This window comes from Austrofundulus limnaeus, unplaced genomic scaffold (genome assembly GCF_001266775.1).
Source record: "Austrofundulus limnaeus strain Quisiro unplaced genomic scaffold, Austrofundulus_limnaeus-1.0 Scaffold1, whole genome shotgun sequence".
NCBI lineage: Eukaryota > Metazoa > Chordata > Actinopteri > Cyprinodontiformes > Rivulidae > Austrofundulus > Austrofundulus limnaeus.
Window position 1 is genome coordinate 6,008,091 of NW_013952403.1, and position 26,106 is coordinate 6,034,196.

At 39.9% G+C, this 26,106-nt stretch overlaps 2 protein-coding genes and 1 long non-coding RNA gene across 9 annotated transcripts in view; all 3 read left to right on the plus strand.

Annotated features, from left to right (window-relative positions):
• The window catches only part of LOC106516645 (uncharacterized), a 2,705-nt gene extending 1,380 nt beyond the window's left edge, over positions 1-1,325 (plus strand). Inside the window, exon 2 of the long non-coding RNA XR_001310116.1 lies at positions 1,259-1,325. This is a non-coding gene — a long non-coding RNA (uncharacterized LOC106516645). The remainder of the gene's footprint in view (positions 1-1,258) is intronic.
• A 55-nt stretch (positions 1,326-1,380) lies between these two features.
• On the plus strand, positions 1,381-4,282 carry LOC106516640 (gastrula zinc finger protein XlCGF49.1). Its single transcript, XM_014007099.1, has one exon. The coding sequence runs from the start codon at positions 2,292-2,294 to the stop codon at positions 2,832-2,834; it is 543 nt and encodes a 180-aa protein (XP_013862553.1). The 5' UTR covers positions 1,381-2,291; the 3' UTR covers positions 2,835-4,282.
• Positions 4,283-5,936: 1,654 nt separating this feature from the next.
• LOC106516537 (catenin delta-1) lies at positions 5,937-25,921 on the plus strand. 7 transcript variants are annotated; one of them, XM_014006955.1, is made up of 23 exons: positions 5,937-6,109; positions 6,190-6,291; positions 11,006-11,122; positions 12,964-13,127; positions 15,244-15,312; positions 15,399-15,518; positions 15,618-15,877; positions 16,629-16,907; positions 16,992-17,223; positions 17,333-17,555; positions 18,326-18,518; positions 18,630-18,747; positions 18,966-19,119; positions 19,318-19,335; positions 19,638-19,706; positions 20,221-20,348; positions 20,444-20,594; positions 20,680-20,872; positions 21,648-21,856; positions 21,936-21,977; positions 22,062-22,129; positions 22,282-22,384; positions 24,360-25,921. In XM_014006955.1, exons 4-22 carry the CDS (start codon positions 12,969-12,971, stop codon positions 22,339-22,341), a joined length of 2,745 nt encoding a protein of 914 aa, XP_013862409.1. In that variant the 5' UTR covers positions 5,937-6,109; positions 6,190-6,291; positions 11,006-11,122; positions 12,964-12,968; the 3' UTR covers positions 22,342-22,384; positions 24,360-25,921. The 7 variants fall into 7 exon arrangements, with proteins under 7 accessions (XP_013862409.1, XP_013862401.1, XP_013862448.1 ...); XM_014006947.1 differs by having other exon boundaries at positions 5,937-6,092; XM_014006994.1 differs by lacking the exon at positions 12,964-13,127 and having other exon boundaries at positions 5,937-6,092.
• The last annotated feature ends 185 nt before the right edge of the window (positions 25,922-26,106 follow it).

Genomic DNA, 26,106 nt, shown 5'->3' on the forward strand with positions numbered 1-26,106 from the left:
TAAACAACAAAAAGCACAATGCACAATATCATTAAATGAAAAGGAGAAGAAAAGAATCTTATAATATCTGCCCCCAATTAAAAACAATATCCATAAAATAAAATATACATCAACAAAGAAAAAAAAACTACTATTATTTCATCCAATGAACAGCCGAGAGAGAGATAAAAGCTTCTTCTGGCGACTTCCATAATTTCTAGTATTGCTACATATTAAAACAGAAACATTATATTTTATTTTGGGATATAAATTGCTAAAGCAAAACTCAAACACTGTGGAAATGTAAAATGTAAGGAAATCATGCTGATATAAAAACTGGTCCAAGTCTACAAACCTTCATTTCAAAAGTGTACTTTATTAGATTATAAACATGGAGTTAGGGTTGGGCATAATCGTATCGTGTGCAATTAATCATCAGAAAAACATTAATCGATTACTTTTTGGCACTTGACGATTAACAGGATTAAAGCCACCAGGCAGAATGACTGGAGATTACTCCGGTCAGTCCGCTCGGTGCTCTTCTCTGCTTCTAATATGACGAACATTAAAAAAAAGTTCTGTAATTTATTTATCTATCAACACAATTGAAAATATGATGTATAGCCTGAAATCTGTAATTTTCACATTTGGAACAATTTCTTTCAAAGAGCAAATCTTTCCCACTTAAATTGGTCATGTGACTACAAAATAAGTGTGTCCAGGGACTCCAGGGATTAATCGACAAATTAATCATTATCTGCTAAATACCGCAATTAATACAGATTAATTTTTTTTGCCAATATTGCCCAACCCTACATGGAATAGACTGCTCTGTACTCATACAAACTACAAACTACAGATTAAATTAACACCTGGTGGTGTAGTAATTATGTGATTTACAACTCGTCAATCACAGTAGAAATAAACAGCAACTTTATTTTACATTACAACTAGTCTGTGCCTTTAGGTCACACATAATATAGGTAAAATCCTGGAAATAACTGCCTTAATTATCTTCTTTAATGCTTCAGTATTTTTACTGCTGACACTCTTGCTTTACCTGAACTGACCACCAGAGGTYGATGTTGTACTGTTGATAGTCTTTACATTAGTCTTCCTTTAAATGAAGTGTCCAAAAAAAAATTGAAATCTTATTGAATTCGTGGGAGTTACTGTTATTTTTTATTAGCAGTGCCAAGTATCTTTGTTCTTTTACTTATCTATTTCTGTACCAACGCTACAACTGACCCTAAAATAGTTTTATTCATTTCTCTTTCAGTTCTTATGAAGCCATCAGGGGCTGAAAAAACAGCTGGAGAACCTGCTTCTATTACTGTTCAGTCAGACAAAAAGACTTCCCCCTCAGCTGCTCAAGTTCAGGTGAATATGATTTTTATTTATTTATTTATTTATTTATTTATTTATTTATTTATTTATTTATTTATTTATTTATTTAATTTTCAGCACTGCTTGTCAGCAGCTTCACATGAATTTTTAAAACTCAGCAGAGCTGTTGAAAGAACCCAGTAAATGATTGGAACATTTTCTGTGAGTTCAGTCGACTCTGTTCAGACGTTCACAAGTTATTTCCTTCTGATCTCAGCTCATTTTGTTTCATTTCATCTCATCCCATCAGATTACTGAGAAGTTCAAACTGGTTTTAACGGGTTTTTAAGTCGGCGGATCACTCTGTGAACTCGGCACTAATTGCGCCTAGCTTTAAARAAAAAAACGCAGCAATCGTGACTCTTTCTGTCGTGAATTACGAACATAAAAAATGTCTGCTGTTTCCTCGCAGCATCCGTGCCTCCCACAGGAGCAGATGGGCTTTAGAAGCATTACTGCAGCTTGTTTGTTGGTCATCTGATGTAAAGCTGCTGGTCATGGCCCACAGAAACACCAGTTCACAGCTTGTCCTGGAGTTTTGGAGTGTCGAACTTTCCTCACACAACTTTGTGCATCTTTAGAAGCGTTGGGCAAAATTGTGTCGTGCAAATAATTGTCAGAAAAGTTGACACCAGCTTTACATTCTGTTTTTGTTGTTTTCAGGTCAGGATAACTTTAGAGTCGATGGTCTGCAGGGTGCTGCAGAGACTCAGACGTTAGACGCAGTTGGTTCCCCCTGCCTGGCCGATGATAATGAGGAGCTGAGAATTGTGAGCGTTCACAGTGGAGTAGAGGGTTCTCTGCAGGGGGACGGCGATACGCTCTTCTCCGCCTCTGAGCTTCAGGCTTTAAGCTCCCTGTCCGACCACAACATCACCTCCGACAGCCTTCTGAATTTCACCACTGGCACTAAYGACAGAGCCCCGATGAGAACGATGCAGGACGACGGCGCCGAAGTGAGGCTAAGCGGCCAACTTGAAAGGAATCACTCCTCTCAAATGGGCTTGACGATACTGAATTCCGCCTTAAAGCCACCTTTAGTTGGCGCAAACAGCCACGGGGGGCACCCCAGTCTCGTCAGYCAGTTCTCTCAACAGCAGCCCCTCTTCCCTCACGCCTTGAGCAAACTGGACTGCAGCTTCTGTGGCGAGCGCTTCCACAACCGCGAAGACCTCATCGTGCACCGGGCCGGCCACACCGGGGAGCAGCCCGTGTCCTGCGCCCTGTGCAGCAAGTCGTTTGTCAACAAGACCACGCTGAACATCCACATGCGCATCCACACTGGGGAGAAGCCGTATGTCTGCTCGCAGTGCGGTAAACGCTTCACGCAGAACGGCAGCCTGAAGATCCACCTGAGGACACATTCTGGAGAGAAGCCGTACGGATGCAGCCACTGCGCGGCCAGCTTCAACAACCCCAGCAACCTGCGCAGACACCTGATCACACACAGCACTAATACAGTGCTCTGATCCAAACTCAGTRAAAGAGTTCATGTTTTTACAAGAAATATAGATATTTTTAGTAGCATGATACTCTGCAGTGGGGGGCACAGTTAACCAAAATGTTCAAAATTATTTTCATTTCTTTTTGGCACTCTTAGTTTGAAGTTTAGCGGCTAAAAAGGCTACATGCTACACACACCTGACAAGTCCAGCACTGCTTGTAAGGGGTAATAGTTTCTATTTGATTTAGGATAAATGGCATAAAGATAGTGAATTACACTAGTGAATTTTTTWGTGGACCTAAAATTAGTGGAAGCTAATTTAGTGGAAGCTAATCGATCCACTAATGATTTCCAAATTCAGCAAAAATGCTAATCCGCTAAAAGAGAAGCTAGTTCTGCTATTAGTGAATTAGCGGAACTGTGCCCACCACTGATGCTCTGTGACTTTTTCTGTTATGTATCTTTTAGAGGAAACACATTCACAGCCTCCTCCAAAAATTTATTTAGTTCATAACAGCCATGCAGCAGGTAAATACACCAACAGGACAGCATAAAGATGTGTGCATGTTTTAGGCTACTGCTAACTACCAGCGTAGCAAAGGAGGAGGGAAAGAACTGATGCCTGGACTCCAGTGTTTAACAAACAGCTAACAAAAGAGCAGGAGTATAGCTGAATAGTGATGTGGCTAAAATATAATTTTACAATTTAATCTTTTTTACTCTAATATTTGAAATTTGAAGCATTTTCAGGCAACTATCGCTTATGAATTTAGAAATAAAATACACAAGCTAATTTTTTAGCTTAGCTGTTGAAATTATAACTTTAGACTGAAGTATTTCAGGATTTTATTAACTAAACAAACATTCAAGCTAAGTTGAAAGCTATTTACTGTCAAAATTGTCAATCTTTTCAAGAGTTGACAGAATTTACAGTTGTATAGAAAGTGACTGAGCACTGTGCACTAGATTTCCATTGACCAGTTTAAAKAACAACAGCATTCATTTTATTCTGGTCCAACTTACCTGAACACAGTGGGATATTTGATATTTCAGGATCGTTTTTTGACCCAGTAACCATGAAGGTTTACCAAATTTACGACAATAATAAGGCTGAGTGGAGAATCTTTACTTTTTAGAAAACATCTCTCTGTTTTCACTTCTTTGACTAAAGGAGGTTCTGTTATTTCTAATTCTCTTATTTTGAAAAGCTTCGACTCAGTATTGATTCCCTGCTACAGGAGAACTTGTGGAAAAAAATTACTAGTAAAAAAATTGCATTTAAGGCATTTTGACAGTAAAATAAGTCAAGATTTATTTGTTTTTCCTGAAAATATTATCATTTATATTAGATACTTGAAAGCTGTGTGACTTGCATACATTCTGATATTTCTTTGTAGTTTTTGTGTTTTTAGATAGGACTCTAAATATTTTATATTATTTTGTTCTGAATAAATTACTTCAAGTTAAAGAGAAGTATTTTGAGTAGTTTATTGTTTCATTGCCCAGTGTGCAACATGTGTACAATGTGTGCTTTTAAAAAGAAAATTAACTATAAGTTAGTTTATTAGATTTTTATTATTTTAAAGTAAATGTGTAATTTTCTTTTTATAAACAACCTACCTCTTCTGCTGCAGCTCTCTTTTTTTAAAACAGCTTCTAACTTGGCGTGGATCTGTAGTGCAGGCGTTCTGTTGTGAACTGATATAAATTTTATCTTCACGTCTCCCTTTGCACCTCCAGAGAGCAGCACAGCTTTTGTTCCTAATATTTATTGTCTCGGCATGTCAGAGACTTAAAAGAAGCTCTGTGGGGGGACTTTCAAGGAAACCGGGGGAAATTCCTCGCATTGTTCCTTCTTCCACTCGGCCCACTCTGATGAGTTGTTTTCCAAGTTTCGGTTGTGTCACAGGTTTTCACAAAAGACCTTAGAAGAGAAAAAGTAACAAGAAACTTCAAAACTGCAGAGTGAAAAAGCTGAATCTTATCTGATACAGTTAAGTTGTAGAATAGCTAAATGTTAATATAAGCACAAATCTAAAAGCCAAATGCAAAAAAAGAAAAAGTTAGATAAAGGAACCAAAACACCAGTAGAAAACACTAGCTAAAAATTAAAGTGGCAAAATTCCTAAGCAAAGCAGAAAAAGGTTTATTAAAAGTAAAATAGCTAAAGGCTAGTTTAAGGTTAAAAAGAGATTAAAAGCTAAAAATGATCAGCCAGTAGGCTAGCTAAAAAAATAAGCAAAATGGTAGCTGGATGCTAAATGTAGCCAAAATATATCTAAAATCAGGAAAAGCTCAGCTAAAAGTAACAAAAGGGTTATTTAAAATAGCTCGCCACATGCCAAAATAGCCAAAAAAAAATAGCTAAAGGCAAAAAATATTTGCCTTTATAATCAAACAACTAGCTAGAGGCTAGAAATAGTAGTTGACAGTAACAAAAGGTCAACCAAGAGCTAAAAGGAGCAAAACAATGTTTATGCAGTGCTTGCTAAACATTAAAAATGGTAAAATGCTGGCTAATAACAGCAGAAGGCAAGCTAAAARCTATACATTGTGGAGGAGTATTTAAAAGTAGCTAAACGTTAACTTAAAGTCGCAAACAGCTCAGTTAAAAGTAACAAAAAGGATACAAAAGGGCTAGCTAAAAGAAGCAGAACAGTCCCTTTTGAAATTGTAAAAGCTAAAACTGAAAAGCAAGCTAAAGGTTTAATTGCATAAAAAGTTTATTAAAGCAAATTGTTCTTACAGGAATTGAAGAGATTTTAATGGTGAAATGTTTTCAAATAAAGTTAAAAAATAAAAAGCTAAGAACTGTAAAAGACATAAGKTGTATGCTGAATAAAAGTGTAGCAAAACTAAGATTGTTTTCAWCATCACATTAGGTCATTAATATTGTGGTCAGTGATGACTAAAAGGTTTTCCTCTTTTAAACCAAAAGCCTACTGATCAAACACAGACTGTGACAGTCACTTGTAGAGGTTTTTATGTTCTTTTTCTCGGGTTAGTGTGGAATGCTGTTACTTCCCCAAGAAATGCAGCTTCCTCTCTGACCATTGTTCTTGTGCAATCAATGAAATGACATCAGTGTGTGTACATGTCGGGCGGAAATGCATGGGAGGAGATAAGGGGCGGCTCTGTGACCATATTTAAAGCCTTCTACTTCCCATTTGTAATTAAAGACTCATATCAGGAAGTKTGTGTTTTTATCAAGACGGGGATACTTTACCAAACTGTTGGAAAAGAGTGCCGACGAACTGGTCTGAGCCTCGCCAAACACACCTGTGTGAGGATCAATTCTAAGTGCGCCGACATTACGGTAATGCTGATCCCGCCCTCCRTTTGATAGAAAAACTCTGATGTCGCTCTGTTTTTTTTACAAGCTTGACCCACAAGAGAGAAGGAGGGGAGGAAAAAAAGAGGGGCAGAAAACACTCAAAACGGAGTAGTCTGGAAGGAGTCTGGACAGGATTTTCTCTGAGCAGGTGAGTGAATTAATAATCATTAACAGATGTTTGTCAAGTATATGTTTCCCCCACCTACCCCTCCAYAGCGTCTAGGTTTTCTGCAGCGCTGGCAAGGAGTGGTCACAGATATTCGACATGAGCACGACTCTCGTTGGCTACCATTAGCTAACGATGCTAACACGAAAGTTCAAGCCGTGACCCGATCTTTTGTTACCCGTTATGCACTTTACGACTCCAGCAAGCATTTGATGTCAGTAAATGTAGCGGAATAACCGTGTAGGTTGGCTATGAACGCCGCTTTCCTCTTCTGTTCTTTTGTGGCTAAAGCTAGTTCTGCTGTCGGCTATATCTGTGGGTTATTGTGATGCTAACGTTGCAGGACAACCAAACCAGGTCAAACGCTGCTGAGCGAGCATCAGAGCCCATCTGAGCTGATTTGAGTTTATTTAGCTCGGCAGTGGCGTTGGCACTTGGCACGACCACGGAGTGAGTTAAACGCTGAAGGATTTGTTATTATATTTTTTGGCTGCTGTATTACCAGTTCTCCTAGCCCCCCCACCGACCCACTATCAATTGGTTTAATCTTACGTTAGCAAATAATTCACTACTGTATTTCGGGAGATGCTAACTGCTAGCGGCTTCAGGTGGTTCACAGCGAAATCTTCGGCGGAGAGAAGGTTTGATTTACAACAGTGTCGTGCACTCTTTTTCCCCCCCCCCTATTCTTACTATATTTTTGTGAATATAGTTAAGAAAATAATATTTTGAATTTCGCAAATGTAGCTCTTTTTTTTTTTTTTTTTGGCTAGCCTAGTTTGCCTTAAGTAAACACCCCTTGAGGTACTTTCCACATGAGGGGTACGTTTTTCGGCACAACACCGACTCGGTTGTGGATCATTTTTTATCAGCAAAACGTTTGATTTTTAAAGGCTTGTTTTTCTTAGTTTTTGTGTGTAATCAGTTCTACTATCAGGGTGGTGGTCTGTCACACGAGCTGGTATTACTTTGTCAAATTGTGAACCTGTTGGGTGGGTCCTGTGTGAACTTGTTTTGTTGGGTGGGGATAACTGTCATCTTAAAYGTGAACAAGTAAACTAGCTCCCCCTTGTAAACACTGGTTTCCTACAGACAGATTGTGGTTCAGAGACTTCCCTTTGGACTTAAGGTCTGTCCTGGTGTATGTTTATAAGGCACGTGTTTGAACTTTAGGTGTAACAGGCTCAGGTGAGACCACTAATAACACCAGAAGCCAACTCCTTCTCCACAACTCGTCTCTAAATCATTGTTTGATTGTTGACAGATGTTCTGAACACAGACAGGAATTGTGTCTGCTCTTTTGAGGACTGCAGGTTAATCCGTGAAGAGCCAAACGTACAACGGTGTGTCTGCGTTTGTGCRTACCTGTTAACTTGGCATGTGTATGTGTTAAGAGGTAAGTGGATTAGAGGGGTAAAAGCCTCAATCCCATTAGGAGCCCTGCTCAGCTACGGCATCACACTGACTTGGCATCAAAATGCAGTGCGAGTTAGGTGGAAGTGTGCGAACAGATGTGCGTTTTGACACTGAATCGGTTGTTTTGAAGAAGGTTTTAGCTCCCGACGCCAGGTGCAGGCATTCACTAGAGTTTAATAAAGTCTACAAAGGCTTTATTGTTGGCTGCACGTGTACATGATCATAGATGCCTCCTGACGGGGTTAAATGAGTCATGCTGACTGATGGTTGTGGAATCAGATGGGATGGGGGATATCTGGACTCGTGGTGTGTCAGAGTTCAGTCAGATGTTGTTGACCTCAAGGCACGGTGCTTGTCGTTTTGAACTTTYGCTACGGTCACGCTTTAAACAACCGAGCATAACTCTTCCTCTTTGCGCTCTCGTTCACTCACTTCTTTTTGTACATGGACAGCTAGCATGAAAGAAAAAATATATTTTATCATTTTTATATATTTTTTTTCCCAATAACTCAGTCAGAAGTGTCATTTAGCACACAGTAATATAACCATTACACTTGTTCGTTTCATCCAACTGTCTGAAATATCTGAATAGACGTGATTATATTTATAACAATTTCTTTCAGCAGTTCTAAAYGTTCTGTTTTAAACATCATTCTAACCAAAGAACAAGTAAAACTAATGTGTCTACAAGTCTRTTTTATACCCTGTAATCTTTGAATCCTTGCCAAGAGGACGTCTTGGAGGATCTGTTATTTTAATCTGTCCTAACTTTTAATTCTGTCCGATTTGTAAAATCACAAGAACTGATTCAGCAGTGAGAATGTAAGGTTGTTTTAAACCAACAGGAGTATAAATAAATAAATAAATAAAAATATGATGGAAGTGTTGTGAAAGGTCAGAAAAGTGGAACTGAAAATGGTGGGAGAACTGTTTTTGTAAAACTGGGAAGTGGTTTGTGGTCGCATGATTATCGTAATGACTACGGGGGCAAATGCAGACTGAGAGAGCGAGCCAACCATTGCTGGTTGATTTTTATTTCAGTTTCTGACCATTAAGCTAGCTCTTTTTATATAATAATAGTAGGTCAGTTGTTGAAAGTTGTTAGTAAGGATTCAGAAACTCACCTCTGAAATCCAAAACATCCTGTTAGTCAGGAAGAGGGGAGAGAAAGGGAGCAGCAATGGGACGATGCTGAATGATTGTTTTCATTGTTGGACTAAACTTGCAGTTGACTTCCAAGGTCAGAACTAACAGCTGTAAGGAGTGGGCGGCCAAAGTCATTAGTATGCAAAGAGCAGCAAAATTTAGCCCCCACAAAAAAAGAAGACATGCACACACTCCCTCTCATGTGTCTGCTGATGTTATCTTTGTGCTCCAACTCTCTTCACATTTGTGTCCGTTCCATCAGTCGCACAAACTTCACATTGTCCCACCGGCCTCCCAGACTGACAGCTGCAAATTCCCTCCCGCCTGCGGTTCAACTGCAGCCACTCACACACTTACAAAATCACACTCCCAACTACGCCTGCCAAGAAATAACCATCACTGATGATAAATCATCTCGTAGGAATTTCATTTGTTATCATTTGCGAAATACATCTTTGTAGATATTCTATTTACTGTCGCCACATGTAATTATGAGAATCCAGTGACTAAGATGACATTCGGTTGGTGATTATTTTCCAGTTCTTGTGTCACAGTGACCATGTAACTTGCCTTGAAATGTCACAACATTAAACATTGATATCGGGATGACAGCTAGTCAGTTTTCTTATGAGTGGGTGGGCTGCTAAGTTGAATTAGCCTGAGACAATGAAAGGAATGCAAGATTAGCCTTTATCTTTTATTCAACAACCCTGAGCTTATCTCTGCYGCCTTTTATTATTCCTGTGTTTGCTCTCACATTCCCTTTTTGTTTTTCTGTTTGTTAGTTTAATTTGTTTGGGGCTCCTTCAAGCTGCCCGTCTCCGTCTGTGGTGGATAATAACTGCCTGTGACCATTCATAGTCATGTGTTCATGTGTGTGGTTCGGCGTGACCAGGTTGTTCGTTCAGGTAGATTGTTATCACTCTAGGTGATGTCATGTCTTCCTGTTAGTCACTCATTTTCCCGCATGTAAATTTTGGTTTTGCTTCTTGCAGATGACTTTTTTTTTTCCTTTGGGAAACAGTTTTATAGCCACTCCCTGTTTTCTCAATAATCCATCCTACTTTCCTCCCCTTTTTCGATGCAGCTGCTGCACCCAAGCTGGAAGCATGTTTATTTTTGAAAAGGTTGCAGGATCACGTGCAATCTATTAAGGCTTCATTTCATTTTAAAGTTGGCGATTGGTGATATGCTCGTGAAAGRCGATCTGTTGTGACATCACACCTGGCTCATTTCTTTGGAAGGTGAGGGGGGTGCTGCTTGCACAACCCTGATGCAGGTGAAACAGTGAGTCACTTGTTGCTGTCTCTTGAACTCATTGTGCCCATGCTTGTCGCTCTGTTTGCACATGTTAATGCTCAACCTGTTCAACGCGAGAACACCTGCAGCTTGTAGTGTAAATGCAGGTCCCTGTTTGTTCACCAAACTCTTGTCGAAAGTCTGCCTGTGCTTGTTGGTCAGATGGGAAGAGAGAGAGAAACCAAAAGCCTGGTTCAAGCTTCCCCTCCCCTGCCTTGTCCAACCGGTCAGGCAGGTGTGTGTGTGTGTGTGTGTGTGTGTGGTGGTGGTGGAATAAAAGGCCTGGTTTATTCAGCCTTTTAAAGCCAGGTTGCTGCAGCTGAGCGTATATCAACAGATAAGAGAGTCAGAGTGTCTCCATGGTCCACTTAGTTGGCTTTGAAAGAACATTGTCTCTCAAGTCAAGATAACGTGGTGTGTTGGAGGGATCAAGAGGGTTTAAGTCTATAAAAAAGAACATTAAACAGTTAGATATAAGAAGAAAATGAGGTTAGAAAAAAATGCGATAAAAGCTTAGGTTGATGGAACATTAGTTTATTGAAGTTGTGGCTAAAAACCYGTCTTTATTTATGCTGATGGTGGATTTTCTGAGGCTAAAAAGAAGCTGCAGATTCATTGGTCAGCTTCCCACCTGTTTCTGCCACACACAGGCCAAATGTTGAGTATATGAGCTACAGACTGTCTCTTTCCACTCACAGTGCAAGCACGGTGCCGTTTGACACATTTGTACGGTATTCTCACGGTGTTGCTGTTTYTCAAACTTGAGTACCCCTTCCCTGAAACACTTCTCCTTTGCTATACTTGTCCTCCTCCCTCCACCTGTTTCTCTCTGCAGCCTACTTTCTGAGCTTGGTGGTTCAGTGGCGTTCTACACATGATCAACTAGAGCTCCGTCTCTGACCGCAGCGTGATCTCTCTCTCCTCTTTAACCAAACCACGCCCACAGGTGAAGGTGTGTATATAATTTCTCTAAACTGAGCTTTGAGGCACTGACTATAAATTAAGATACACTTAAAATATTGTGACATTCCATTTCCTGTATCGATTCTCAAAAGCACTATCAATTTTTAATTGAGGCTTAGAACAGGGCTATTTAACTAAATTGCTCTGCRGGCCACAGTTAGTGCAGACCAACAGCTGAGGGGCTGAACATCCAGCAAGTAAAGTCATTATGTAAATAAACCAAGGATTACAAAGATCTGTTACCTTTTTTGAATTAGTTTACTTGGCTGCATTTAATCATGAATACAACATAATAGAACCCAATGTAATAATAAAAGTGATTAAAACAAAATAAAAAGCAATTGACACAAATATTATTTTGACATACTAAACTTGCAACATTTTTAAAACAATTTTATTTTTACTTGTCTTAACTTTATATTGTACTGCTTGTAGTTTTAAGTGTCTTGGGTTTTCATTCAAATGGTTTTTCACCAGCTTTTGGCCAAGATTCTGATGTTTCTGTATACCACACATGTCTATGTTTAACTTAAAGAAGTTATGGTAATTAAAGCAGAAAACCGAGGGTTTGGGCTTAAGAACCAATGAATTTAATCAACCAATTGGTGGGCCAGATTTTAGTCACCAGTGGGCCTGACGTGGCCCGTGGGCCACCATTTGAATAGCCCTGGCTTAGAATCTTTTACACACAAAAAAGGCAATTTTTTTTCCCTTGCTTACAGTATCGCAATATATCATGATATATTGTGACCTATGTTGTGATATCACCAAATTCTTGCCAGTACACAGACCTACCTGATGTTTTGTCTCAAGTTTAAACCTAACAAGAAAAGAGTTGTTTCTAAATTGGCTAACCGCTTTCAACTTCCTGTTTTTTAAGGTGTTTATCTGCTGTTTTTTAAATCACAGTGAAACTGCTGTACTTGAAATAACAGCAAGGACACAGTTTTAACGATTTAGATTGTCCTATCTAGAATTTCTGAGAAAAAGTCAAGTAAATGAGGTAGAAACACTTACACTACTATACTTTTATGCTTTGTTAAAAATAGCTTTCATGTTGCAATGCTTTTTAAATGTGAAGCCTTGAGGCAGTCAAATTCTCAGAGGGCATCTCTGTGCATAAGTGTATCAAGTGGTTGTTTATTGATCTGTGTACAGAAAGAAACGCGATGTTGACAAATTAACATACTGCAATATTTATGATGAGTGCAGTAACTGCGGTATTGAAGAATCTGACTGATCATCGCTGCGCTCCACCTGCTGATTTTAATTGCAAAACACTGCGTCGAGTGGGCTTTTAAACGTTTGCTCTGCTGGGTTTTTGTGCCACAAAGCAAAGTTTGGGATTTTGTTGCTTTCAGTGTTGTGTAATGTGGACTTATTGAGACACATCCTTGTGAAAACGCATGAATTGAGCGTGATAGGCCTTCTGAAATATGCACACTGCATGAATCAAGTTATTTGGGGGATTTTTTTCGTTTCGTGTTTCAGTTGGTAGCAAATCTTTTAATGTGGTGACCACCATACTTGTGTTGTTGAGATAAAAGTGAGATCCTCTTGTATAATCCAAGATACCCGTACAATTCCAAGAAGATATCAAAGTCTCCGTCACAAAACGTTCTTTCTCAGCTGATTAAATTAGGACAAAATAACTGCCTTTTCCAGTATCGGCCCCCATGATCCACCCAGTCCTGCTCTACTTTTGTTTGAAGTATCAGTTCTTTGTTAGACACCCTCTCCCTGTGCTGTGGTGTGTTTTTTATTTTGGGTCTGTATGGTTATGTGTAACGCCTGCCCCCTCCTCCTCCTCTCCTTTCTGGGGCCGTGTAGTGTGTATGGAGCAGTGTGAGAACGCAGCAGCTCTGCTGGAGTCGGTCAGGGAGCAGGAGGTGCAGTTTGAACAGCTGACCCGGGCCCTGGAGGAGGAGAGGAGGAGAGTTGGCCTCCCTGCCACCAGCCCCTCGGCCCTGGGTCGCCCCCTCCCTCACATGCAGGTAACACGCCCCAACGAACCCAAACACCCCCCCACCCCACCCCCAACCGCAAGTGTCTTAACATCTCCAGCTCCCATGGTTTTGACCTCCACCTCCTGTGCTTCACAGATTCTCATAAAACCTCTTCAGTCAGAATTGATGCATCATCTAATAATCACTCATCCCTTTATCCTTGACATGTTTGTGACCTCGTGTGTTTCAGTGTTGCATAATCAAGTCTTTCTTCACCAGCATTGTATCTTCTCTTGTTTTTAAGAGTTTTTCTTCCAGTCTTTATCTAAAAGTATTTCAGTGCATGCCACCATAGAACCGACGCCATCAACATGCCTGAGATGATCATCACACGCCTTCCGCATAACCTAACCGTCACTCATTGACTGCACTCTTAAGTAGCCGTTCACATCGTTTGTTGCCTCCTGTTGTGGAATTTCATTCATTTTTATTTCTGCTCCAGTATGTCGCTGAATGAAACAATCATCTGTTGTGCATGTTGACTCCGTCTTGCATCTAAACATGCATCTGTGATGTTTGCTCTGTCGCCGTTGTAGACAACTCCCACTTGGAGTTTCAGTTGTGTTGTAGTTATTCTTTTCCAAAGGCTTGTCAGACTTTGAACAAGGTATTTTAAATATATTTAGTAGTTGAACTAATTTCTGTGTTGACATTTTTGTTACCCATCATGCTGTTTACAGTCATATACTATTATTGAATCTTTCCAGAGATTTTGATAATATTCAAATCTCCTGGAGCCCACGCTGATGTATTCAAACGGCCAGTTTTGTCTGACCGTGTGCAAAATTTAAACTATTCAAATAATTGCCCAAAGGAGAAGCAAGACAAAAAATATTAGTAGTGTTTCAGTTTATAAAACATTTGATTAACTATCTACTCTACAATCACATAAAAAGCTCGGATGCTATAAATGGACAAAGATGTGTTAACGCTGATCATTTATTTTCCAAAAGGTGCTTATTTTGCTTTTACGATCTTTATTTTAATCAGAACACCAGGTTTTCTTCGTATCCAACTTCACATTAAAATAAAATTCTTAGTTTAAAATCAGTTTTGCTGACAATATTAAAAACACAAACTCAACCGGTTTGCTTACTGCTGACTTGTTTAGTTAAATAAGGATCTACTTTCTTGTCATTTTGACCTCTCCTGGAAGCCAAGAAAAGCAAACTTTTTGCTGCATGTGGACTAAGAAAAAAGAAAACTAATTTCTGTACTTTTGGGCAAAACTTTGAGAACTTAAATTACTTTATTTTATTTATCTTTTTACACAAAGATTATTTTCTTTTTAAGAGCTTACTGACAGATTAGCTCTTTTTTGTTTTGTCTTTTCTGAATCTTTAATAGGATAAAGGCCTAAAAGGCATGTATTTGTGTTTTCTGGCCTTGTGTCTCAGTATATTATCATTTGGATGTACAGCTCTACCAGCGCTGCWCCAAAAGCATGTACGTTTTTTCTAAATGAGTTTATATTCTGGGAACGACTGCCTGTAGAGGAAGTGTGCCCCTTCAGCTATAAAAGCATGGTCCTCACTTCCTTACTTTTTAATGCCAGTCCTTCCTCTTTGAATTAGATTTCATTTTTACTGCATTTTAGGTTTACAGTGTCTTTATCTGTACAAGCTGCCCTTTTATTTTTTATTTTTTTGGTCCTGAGTCATTATCACTGTAACACTAAAACTGATAGTAACTGTCGGCCACAGAACGATTGCTGGAAAAGATTTCCAGAAACATTTGATGTGACTGATATTGAAATCAGCCTAAAGTTAGATTAGAAAGTTGCGCAATGGGAAAATTATGTAAGAGTTTAGTGCAGGAGGAGGAAGGGTGAGAGTATGACCGTCTGCATTCCAAAACCTTCATCTCTGGGTGTCTGGAGGTGATTCACAGTCTGTCGACATGCAGAGACGATGTGGTCAGCACCGTGTGTGCTTCAGCAATAATCAAATATCATCTGCATGCTTGTGTTTAAAATAAATATATTGTCTACTGGGAAAATGTCTTCGGCCTTCATTTGTATGTTTTTGTTTCAGCAAAATTGTCTGATTATAAAGTATTCCTGTACTTTGTGGTTCACTCTAGCCTTCCTTTTTATTTATTTTAGAACGGGCGTTTAGGGGATGCAGACATAGAGCGTCTGAAACTGACAGACTCATACATGAACGGCACACAGGTATGTTTTTATGTTTTGTTTTGTTTTTTTTTTCTTTCTTTTTTGGTGGAGGGAATTGATTTTGTGTTTGTTGTCTGTGTGTATAGTACAGAATGGTGGATCCTGCACACGGCGCTCTAGATGAGAGCTATACCCCGGAGGACGATTCCCAGGAAGCACACTCTGTTTTTTCTGAAGAGGGAACCACCCGGCGGACAGAAAATGGGGTAAAGTGTTGCTGCTTTTCTCATACTTTCATCTGATTTAAAAATAAATGAATAAAAATGCATCGTGATCAATGTATTACATTTGTCCTGATCTGTTAGATGAAGAAACCCRTCTCGCGCACAGTCATGCCCTCTCTGACGTTGTCCATCGACGGGGGCTTGTCGCCGGCTATGGGTGTCTACAGCGCCACACTGGACCGTCCTTACAGGCCGGCTGTTTCAAGCGACTACCCCACCGCTACAGTTCCCAGAAACTATCACTACGCTCCTGTGGGAGGATACGATGAATACCAGGGAGGGCCCCCATCAGAGGCATACACCAGTCTGAGCCGGGGCTCACACATGGATGAACGTTACAGGTACAAGAAAGTAACTTTTGGAGTCAGTTTTACTTAAAAATAGCTGCCATAGGTAATCTATAATAACACAAAAATTACTGTAATTTTTAAAGATGAGTTCAGTTTTTTTGTGGGTGTAGCTGATAATCATTCACGACACATTAAAACCTTTCACAAATGGAGGTCTCACACAACCCCCTTACAAGGTTTTACCAAAATGGCTATAACTAACGAAAGTATTTGACTAATTACTTAYGAAGGCAACATTTCCTGTTTGTTCATCAACATTAATAAGCTTTACTAGATTATTTCAGGCCCATTTTCACCTCCATTTAAAAACAAAAATATGTCTATGATCCCCAGTGCATTAATTAGAAAAGGACTTGTTCAGTTCAGTGCAGCAGTAAACTAGTTTACTGTTTTTCTGTTCTCAGAGAAGTGGTTTCTAAAAGGCTTAGTGCCATAAACAGATGCTGTGGTTTGATTAGTATACCTGTCATTTCCCTTTTTTTAATACAATCAGCCACATCTAACTCTGGCCTGTCTGMCAAGAAGGGTACAAACCATAAAACCCAGTTTTTAACCAGACGGAGAAGTATCAGATGTTTTTTAATTTATTTTTTTATTTACTCAAATTGAAAGAAGCTGAGTTGTGAAACTAGATAATTATTTATAAACTGTCCTCGTGTTGTAGTACTCTGAAAATGGGATGTATCTTTAGACAAAAAGAAAACAGTACTTTKCTGACTTTAATCTCGTTCCCATCTTTCAGGCCAGTTGATGGCTACAGAACTCTGGACTCTGGGTACCGGGCGCCCAGCCGTCAGCTGGACCCGTACGCCGCTCAGCCCCAGATGAGTCGGGGAATGAGGGCGTTGGGCTCGGCGTTGGAGATGAGATACGGTCCTGGCCATTTTGGTCTGGAGGAAGATCAGCGCAGCGTGACGTATGACGAGTACGGCATGGGGCCTCCACCTATGCACCCCGGGGGCTACGGTACCATGCCACGGCTCGGGGCGGGCCCGGGGGGGATGGACCGACGCAGACTCAGGTAAAACTGCAGCACGATGTTCAGCCCTTAATGCACAATATATTCTAGCTCTACGGTTGCCTCATCTTCCACYGTTCTGTGCAGGAGCTGTGAGAACACTTTAGATGGAGGCGTCGACCCTTACGCGTGGGCCGTTCCCATGACCATGGACAGGGGCAGCATGGCTTCGCTGGACAGCACATTAAGGAAGGCCCCTCCCACTTCATGGAGACAGCCAGAACTGCCAGAGGTGATCGCCATGTTGAACTACCGTCTGGATCCCGTCAAGATGAACGCAGCCGCTTTCCTCCAGCATCTGACGTTCAAAAACGACAAGGTGAGGTCATCCCCACAGCTTCTTCAGCCATATTCAGCTGTAACTGTTCTACTAAAGAAACTCCTTTTTAGAACCTTTGTTGGAGGAACTTCCTGATTTGTGTTTGCAGGTGAAGTCCGAGGTGCGTCGCCTGAAGGGCATTCCGGCCTTGGTGTCGATGTTGGACCATCCCAGCAAAGAGGTCCATCATTCAGCCTGYGGAGCACTGAAGAACATTTCCTACGGACGAGACCCAGACAACAAGATCGCTATCAAAAACTGCGATGGAGTACCAGCTCTGGTCAGGCTACTGAGGAAAACCCACGACCAGGATCTGACTGACACCATCACAGGTATCACTGCTCACAGGATTCCTGTTTGGGGGATTTTTTAAAAAACAAGGATCAAGTCCAAAATTGGGATGTGGAGAAACAGGCAGATATAGGGTTTTGATTTAAACGAGTGCAAAAATAGCATTTTGTCAAAATGTAATGAATTAATGCCTTTTTTATGTATCATTTGAATGAACTGTCTGAAATCTAATCCTAAAAAAATTTGAAGCATTTTTTTGAGCAGTAACAACAAAAAAACTGATTTTGAGGAAAACACCTTAAATTTTTGAATTTTCTCTGTGCTAGCAATGTTTTTGTTTCTTTACAACTGGGAAATCTTGATACACAAATACAATTTGAGGTTTCCTCTTTATATTGACATAAAAATGACTCAATAAATTTACATAAAATGAAGATTCAGACCAAACTAATGTATTATCATAACCGAGACAAATTAAGTCAGATCTCTGGATATGCTTGTGACATCAGAATGATCCAGGTATCAAAATGAAGCTTTTAAAGCAGGAATAAGAAAATGGGATTAGATCATTTTGACCAAATTTGACTTAATCCTCATTTCTATATGATGGGTCACGTATATCTTTTTCTTGGTTTGAGCAACCAAAACAAAACCCCAATTACACAAAAAGTGAGGGGAGGAAACCAAGAAATTCAGACGGTACCGTATTAGAAAATTCCCTGACAAGTCTTAAGTGTTGAAGCGTGATTAGTTTTCTGTTTCCATTTTATTTTTATAATTGTTGTGATTTCAACATTAACATTGTGTCCAGGCACCTTGTGGAACCTCTCCTCTCACGATTCGGTAAAGATGGAGATCGTGGACCACGCTCTTCACGCTCTGGCTGATGAGGTTGTGGTTCCTCACTCGGGCTGGGAGAAGGGCACCAGCGGGGGCGAGGAAAGCATAAAACCACGACATCTAGAGTGGGAGGTCTCTTTGACCAACACTGCCGGCTGCCTTAGGTACGGGAGGGGTCGGTGAATGGAGGGAAAACTAGAGGAATGAGAATAAAGGGGAAAATAGCTTGTTTTTCAGAAGAAAATGTGCAATCGTGTTCCCTCTGTGTCCGACAGAAATGTGAGTTCAGAACGGAGTGAGGCGAGGCGAAAGCTGCGAGAATGCTCAGGATTGGTGGACGCACTGATGTACATCGTTCAGTCTCAGATTAACCGCAAAGATGTGGATAATAAGGTATGTTTTCACCAAAGACTACTATAATTATTTGGTTTTTTTTTTTTTTTTTTTGCTCCATCTTCTGCTTCTTAGCGTCATTGGGTCGTGAAGGCAACTGGTCCAGGAGAGGAACCCAGACATACCTCTCCTCAGCAACACTCGTCAGCTCCTCCTGGGAGAAACCAAGGTGTTCCCAGGTAACTTACTCTCCTTTGTTTCACTCCTGCTTCCTGTAGTTGGTGGAGAACTGCGTCTGCCTCCTGAGGAACCTGTCGTATCAGGTTCACCGTGAAGTCCCTGGCTGTGAACGCTACGCAGAGGCAGCGCCTCTCAACCAGGGCCCGACCCAAGCCCACAAAGGAGGCTGCTTTGGCTCTCGAAAGGGCAAAGGTCAGTGTCAGATTTTAAAACCCAGGAGTTCCACTGTGTTGGAGAAATCTGCTGTTGTAAATTGGGGGCGAGTTCCTGGTTGGTTTGAGCTTTCTGGTGGCAGAAGCACCTGTCACTGTTTTTCACACTTTACCACTGTTTCCCTCTCCTCTTCCTCCCACCCTCCTTCATCTCTTTTTCTCTCTGTGCTGTATATAGATGAATGGTTTTCCAAAGGTAAGAGTTTCCTCTTGGCTCTCRTGAATGTTCAAAACCAACAACCATCATCTATTKTACTAACAGAGGATAAAAGTTGGAGAAACAAGACTCTTTGTTTACATGAGAGCATGACCAGTTTTCACAAACAAATGCTGCATGGTGATGGTGCTTGTTCCACTGACTGCATGTTCACTTTTTTTATGTATTTAAGTGAAAACCAGAATTCATTAACATTCCACCCAGCGCATCATTATTTATTTAATAAACACTCTTGGTAATTTTTTATAATTATAGTCTTTTATTTTTTTACTTTTTTGCAGGAAAGAAAGATGGAGATGATGGAAGCGTTGATCAAATTGATATTCCAAAGAGAACAACACCTGCCAAAGGTATGTTTTATTTTTATTGTTGATTGCTCTTAAAATATAAGCAGGTAATTAAAAATATGAGTAGTTTAAATTTTTTATTGCATTTTTAGCTCATTAAATACCAGTTTTGGATTATATTAGAACATATAAGATGTTATAATGTATAAACTACTTTCTGTTTTAGTCAAATTAATAAATATGAGGTCGTATTTAATTGATTTTTGAAACTATACCAGCCAGATATCACGCCACCAAAACCTCAATTTAAACTGTCTAAAGGTGCAATATCAACTGTTGCAAATGACAAGTTTAACTACAATATAAACTTGAAATATTAAGTATTTAAAATATTTTCAGTACCAAACTGTCTCTGTACTCCATAATTATCATTAACAGAAAAATACTCATGGAAACATTACGAGACTCAGCTGAGAGAATTCTGTTTTGACTTGTAGTTTTTTTTTTTCTTTCAGCCCAAATGTCCATCATCAAACTGTGTAAATCTAAAGTAACAAGCTTCTCTTTCTGTTGTCAGGTTATGAGCTGCTGTTCCAGCCGGAGGTGGTTCGCGTTTACACGTCGCTGCTCAAAGAAAGCAAGAACCCCTCGGTGCTGGAGGCTGCTGCCGGTGCCATCCAGAACCTGTGTGCAGGCCGATGGACCGTTAGTGCCTTTTTTTTGTAATCTTAAACATGCTGTAAAACAATCAGTGTTGGACAAATTGACTTGATGTTTATGCCTGCCTCTGTGTTGTTCAGTACGGTAAGTACATCAGGGGCATGGTGCGTCTGGAGAAGGGTCTCCCCATGATGACAGAACTGCTCAGTCATAATAACGATCGTGTGGTTCGGGCCATGTCTGGAGCCTTGAGGAACCTCGCCATCGACTCCAGAAACTGCGACCTGTTAGGTCAGACGTTATTCTTTATTTACTCAGGATTGTGTCGTTATTGTGCACACTGAGTGCGTGCTCACATACTGCATCTCTCCTGCAGGTTTGCATGCTGTGCCTCACCTCGTGGCCAACCTGCCTGGGGGCCAGAACCAGTCTGGGCGCCCTCTATCAGAGGAAACGGTGGTGTCTGTGCTGAGCACGCTCACTGAGGTGCTGGGCAGTAATCTGGAGGCAGCAAAGACTCTCAGAGCTTCACAAGGCATCGAGAGGCTGGTGCTTATCAGCAAAGATGGGTAAGTGTTTTCTTAAAGGCATCCCTGATTATTTGTAACATTAGACTTTATTTAATAAACATACATTTTAACTGTAAAATAAAGGCTGAAAAATACTGTAGGCAGATAACAGAGGAGGGGGAGGAAAGTGGTGAAATTATTTCTAAGTTTATCTGACATTTAATTTTATTTATTGTTTTTATCGTCCTGCAGGCTCTGAGAGAAAATTAATTTGAAGCTGAGTTTTTGATAAAAATCGTTAGATTGCTCTAAACATCTGTAAACCTGCAAAATCAGGGAAAATCTGTCAGTTACAGACAATCTGTTCACGTGAGCAGTTGTCAGTCAGCACCTGTCATCCTCCAGACACATGGCAGAGCGCGCGTCTGAGCCGGCCAATCACTTCTTTTGATATTGATCAGCTGACTGATTTAAATACATCTTAACATTCATGAGGTATTTTGCATTGACTGTTTATGGTTAAATGTGGGCGTGTAGAGGGTAGAACCTGAGGCGGGACCTTGTGTGCAAATTATGAGGCACAGCTGTGATCTATAAAGGGAAAATGCGGTGAAACAAGCGTATACACGGTTTTATAAATCTGAATTATTATTTTTTTGGCGTACGCCATTTCCACCTTTTGGCCGTACGCTCACTTTTAGTATGGTTTCCACGCAATCCTTTATAAATGAGACCCCTGACCAACTTTAACGTCAGCTCTCTGATGTTCAGAAACAAAGCGTTTGAGCAAGGCGAGTGCTTCTATAACGTGTTTGTTTTTGTGGTTTTTTTGCAGCAAGCGCTCAGATCGTGAGGTGCGAGGAGCWGGTCAGGTTCTGCAGCTCATTTGGGCTCACAAAGAGCTGCGTCGGCCTCTAGAGAAAGACGGCTGGAAGAAGTCGGACTTCCTGGTCAACCTCAACCCCGGCGGCGGCACCACCAACGGCCCGAGCTCCAGAGTCAACGGCGCCTATGAGGACAGCACCACGCCGCTGCTGGACAGAGGTACGGAAACTCGCTGTTGCGTTTGAATAGTTTTAGATTGTGTAAAATATTATTTTAATTTATCTTTTATCTTTTTCAGGGGAAAAGAGGGATGTGATTCCACTGAATGACCTTGGCCCTGGTTAGTTTATCTCTGCTGCTTATCTGTTAACTTAATAAGATTTAAAGACTTGATAATGTGCTGATAATTGTCATCTCCTCTCAGACGCCTACACTACACTGGACCAGAGGGAGAGGAGACACACTTTCGATGATGCCGCAGACACTTTACAGGTGCTTTAAGTCATTGCTTCACAGTTGCTGGCCTCATTGAACTAATCCCTAACCTGCAGAGCTTTAACTTTTAACCTCTCAGTTACTGACACTTGTCTCACATTCACTTCCTGTCCAACGTTTTTGTTTCTTCTTCTCTGGTTGTCTCTCAGCGAGGGGTGTATGGGGGCAGAAAGGGCTCCCTGCCTCTGTTGGACTCCTACGATGGTTAGCCCTCCCCCCTCCCCTCTACCCCCCTCTGCATGTAACAGCATGGTATGTCCAACAGACCTCTAATCCTGCATGTGCTCAAAGACGTGCTTCTCTTGTTGTTTTAATACTTCAGGTCCTCAGATGAACTGTTTTTTTTTTGTGTGTGTTTACGGTGGTGTACTGACGCTAACGCAGAAGTCGACTCTGATGTTTATCTTTGTAAAACCCTGATGTTTTGTGCTGTACATGATGTTACAGTAGTCTGTAACGTGATCCTTGTCCCTTGTGCTCCACGCTTACATTTAAAGTCGTAAGAGTACAAATTAAAATTTATGTTTGTTTGTTTTTGATGTTGTGCACACATGGTGTCCCAATACCAGAACTTTATTACTTAATAAAAACGAGATGCAGAATTATTTTTTTTCTTTGAACCATTGTCATTTGTACTGACTCAAACCCATGAAATCTAAGGCGAACACTTGAAGTCTCAGAAATATAGGAAGTAAATTATGAAAAATAACCAGGATTTATGTAGATTTTTCTTCACAGCCTTTTTAAAACTCACCACACACAATCAAATGTTAAAATAAAAGAAGTGTAGTTTTTATTTTTTCTATGTCTATTTGTAGATTTAGATTATTGTTATTGTTATTATTTATTACATCCTTCCCACCCAGCCAACATTCATGGCTGGGTCTGATTTTTGAGCACCCTCTTGTGGTGATTCACGGATTTACATCATTGTTTGACCCAGATTATAAACTTGAACTTGGATTATTGTTTTTGGCATCACGTTAGGACAAGAACTGTGTTTCGCGTTATTGGTTACAGTTTTTATTAGTGATGCACAGGTCCGTTTTCTTGGCTTCTAATTTCTGAGGATTCCTCTAAGAAATTGTTTTTCAACATTTTGTTTTTTAGTTGAATTAAAAATCTGTGTTCATAACAAACATAGTTAACAACACACCTTCTCTCTGACTCTAAAGAAACAACCTGTTACTGAGCAGTAAAACAACAGCTCTTCAAAATAAGTCAGAAAGCACAAGATGTGTAAATGGCATCTTTGATTTAAAAAAATATCTGTAGGGTGTTGTAAAAATTAAAAAGGTAACATTAAAGTGCCAGTGAAATGCATATCCTTAAAATACAAAAAGTCAAAGAGGGAAACGGGAAGTGACATCAAAAGGGAACTTTTTTAAAAAAGAGAACTTCCTGGTCTTTGTTTATTGAAACAATATTATTTGAACTTTGACTCTTCACCTCTCTGATATCAACTCAAAAAATAATCTAAAGAAACATCAGATTCTTTTCCACAGTTTGTTGTTGGCATTGTTTCGATGCTCTGTTCACATGCAGACATTCACCTTTGACATCACTTCCTGTTATTTCACAATCAAAATCTCAACTTTTAATCTCAGCGATGTGAAATTTAGTTTTTCTTTTTTTATGTTATCTTTCCAAAAATGCACATTAATGCAAAAATATGATGTCGTGGGCACTTTAGGTTTTCTCCACTACCCTTATGGTTTGACGCACTATTAGGTTAAGAGTCTGACTTTAAAAAAAGAAAAGTATTCTTTTAAATGTACCTTTTTAAGGGGCACTGATTATTTTACAAACAGAACCATCCAAACTCGTGAATGAATGATTAAATAAAAATATAAACAAATGAAATTAAAGTCATGTAAGGCACAAATGGTGAAGGTAACATCACCAAAGTAGGAGCAATAAAATAACCTTCATCGTCAAAGTAGGTGGAAGTCTTTTTAGAGGGGAAAAGGTGCCAAAGCCTCAAGAAATAACACTTCATCAATATAATTAGGCTTGTTAAACTCATAGGCTTGTTCTGCTCATGTTTTTAATCACTGCAATGTAAAGGTGTCAGCTTCAGTAAAAAAAAAAAAATCCAAAGAGTTTCATTTAAAGTTTGGTATTTGTGACGGCGCTGATGTGCAGCGTGTTTCATCCTTCTCGTGTTGTTGGTAATCCGCTACATTTATTTTGTGTTTTTAATCGTGTTTTACGATTGTTTCTGCAGAAAAACTGATCGTTTGCATCACCCAGACTGGGCCTCCGCCGCCACCCTACCACTGCTACTGAGGAGAGAAGACTCTGACGCAGACTGTTCCCTTTCTTCCTCCTCCTATATATTTTTTTACCCTCCTCTCTTTTTCACCACACAGACGGGAATCAAAAGCACGAGGGTTGGCTTCCAAAGAACGTGGCCGTGTTGCAAGCAAAGAGTCTCAGTGCAACACGCATGTACACACACTCTTACTTCATGTAGCAGTAGAGATGAATTCAGTTTTACAAATTATAATTGTCTTTAAGGCAATCACCTTTGTTGACAATCATTTAACTCTTCAGTCAGCCTTTTTTTTCCTGTGCTACTGTCAAACCTTTTCATGGTCAAAAAGTTGCTGCCAACACCTTCATCCTGACAGATTTGTATTTAGACGTCTATGTAGGGTATAAAGTGTGTAAATATATATTAAAAAAAGGGATGGCTGCATTAGTTTTGGTTTGTTTTAATTTAAACGGTTCCTTCCCGGTGGACATTGGGACGTTGGACGCACCGACAGGCTGCCCTGTAGATGGAGATTGTTTTATATAGGAGGTATTTTCCTGTCTAGAGTTATTTTCTGTGGGATGAGCACAGACCTGAAAAGGCACATGTGTGTGTGTGTATATTTGTCAAAAGCTAAACCTGTGGCTGTGTGTTTTCTGTGTTTAAAAAAGAATATGGACCTTTTTTTTATTTTATTTTTCCCCCCTTATATATATATATTTTTTGAGCGTGTCATTGCCTGCACAGACCAGACACAAATTGTTTCATATGACTGCTTGTCCTGTTACACTATTTTTTTTTATAATTATTATTGTTTCATGTTCCTGCTGCCTGTTTTTGTGCGTTTTTGACTTTATAGTTTTTTTTCTCCCCAGTTTGAAAAAAAAAAAAAAAGAAATGGTTCAGCTGCTTTTTGTTTTTCTTATTTTCCAGTTTGGATTTAGCAGATCTGTTCAGTACGTGTCGTCAAACTGGTACTGAGAGGGGAAGCTGTGAGCACACACTACTACATTCAAACCACTATAATTTAATCATTCCTGAGTTTTTTGTTGTTTTTTTTTTTTTTACTGTAAAACATGCCGTTCTGTTTGGAAAAAAATTGGAGTAATCATCCTCTGAAAGCTTGCAAGACACTAATTTGGGAGCTTCTTCACTCAAAGGAGACTGGTTTTTGCTGACTGATTTGAGGGAGTTGACATTTTTTTTTAATTTCATTCTCATTTTATCAGATTCATTTTACACTTTTCCTCTAAGTCTTTGTTTTTCCAGGGATTTGTATGTGGGTGAGAGCATTATGCAATTTGTTCTACTTTTTGTTTCATCTTTTACAGCCGTGCTTTTAAAGATGAAAGCGACGAATCATCTTTATTTTATTCTGGATCTTTTCACACAGTTTATTTGTACTGTCGCCTAACCATGTAAGATTATGATGTTACCATTCACACCTGCCTTGGCTCTGAGCAGTTGCTTTTTTCAGTGACGTATGTAACTGGTTATACTGTTTTTATAAATAAAGATCTTTTCTTAGACAAGTTTTTGGCGAAGCGTTGATGTTGTTGGGAGTGAGTGATAAGGATGAGTTTCTGTCACTAAACATTTCTAATTAAAGAGGCAGTCCGGTCTTTGTAATTTCATCCCCTGGCACTTGCTGGGTCAGGTGCTTGAACTCGACACTTGTTTGATCTCGACTCCCCGACATCTCTCCGCTTCATCAGGC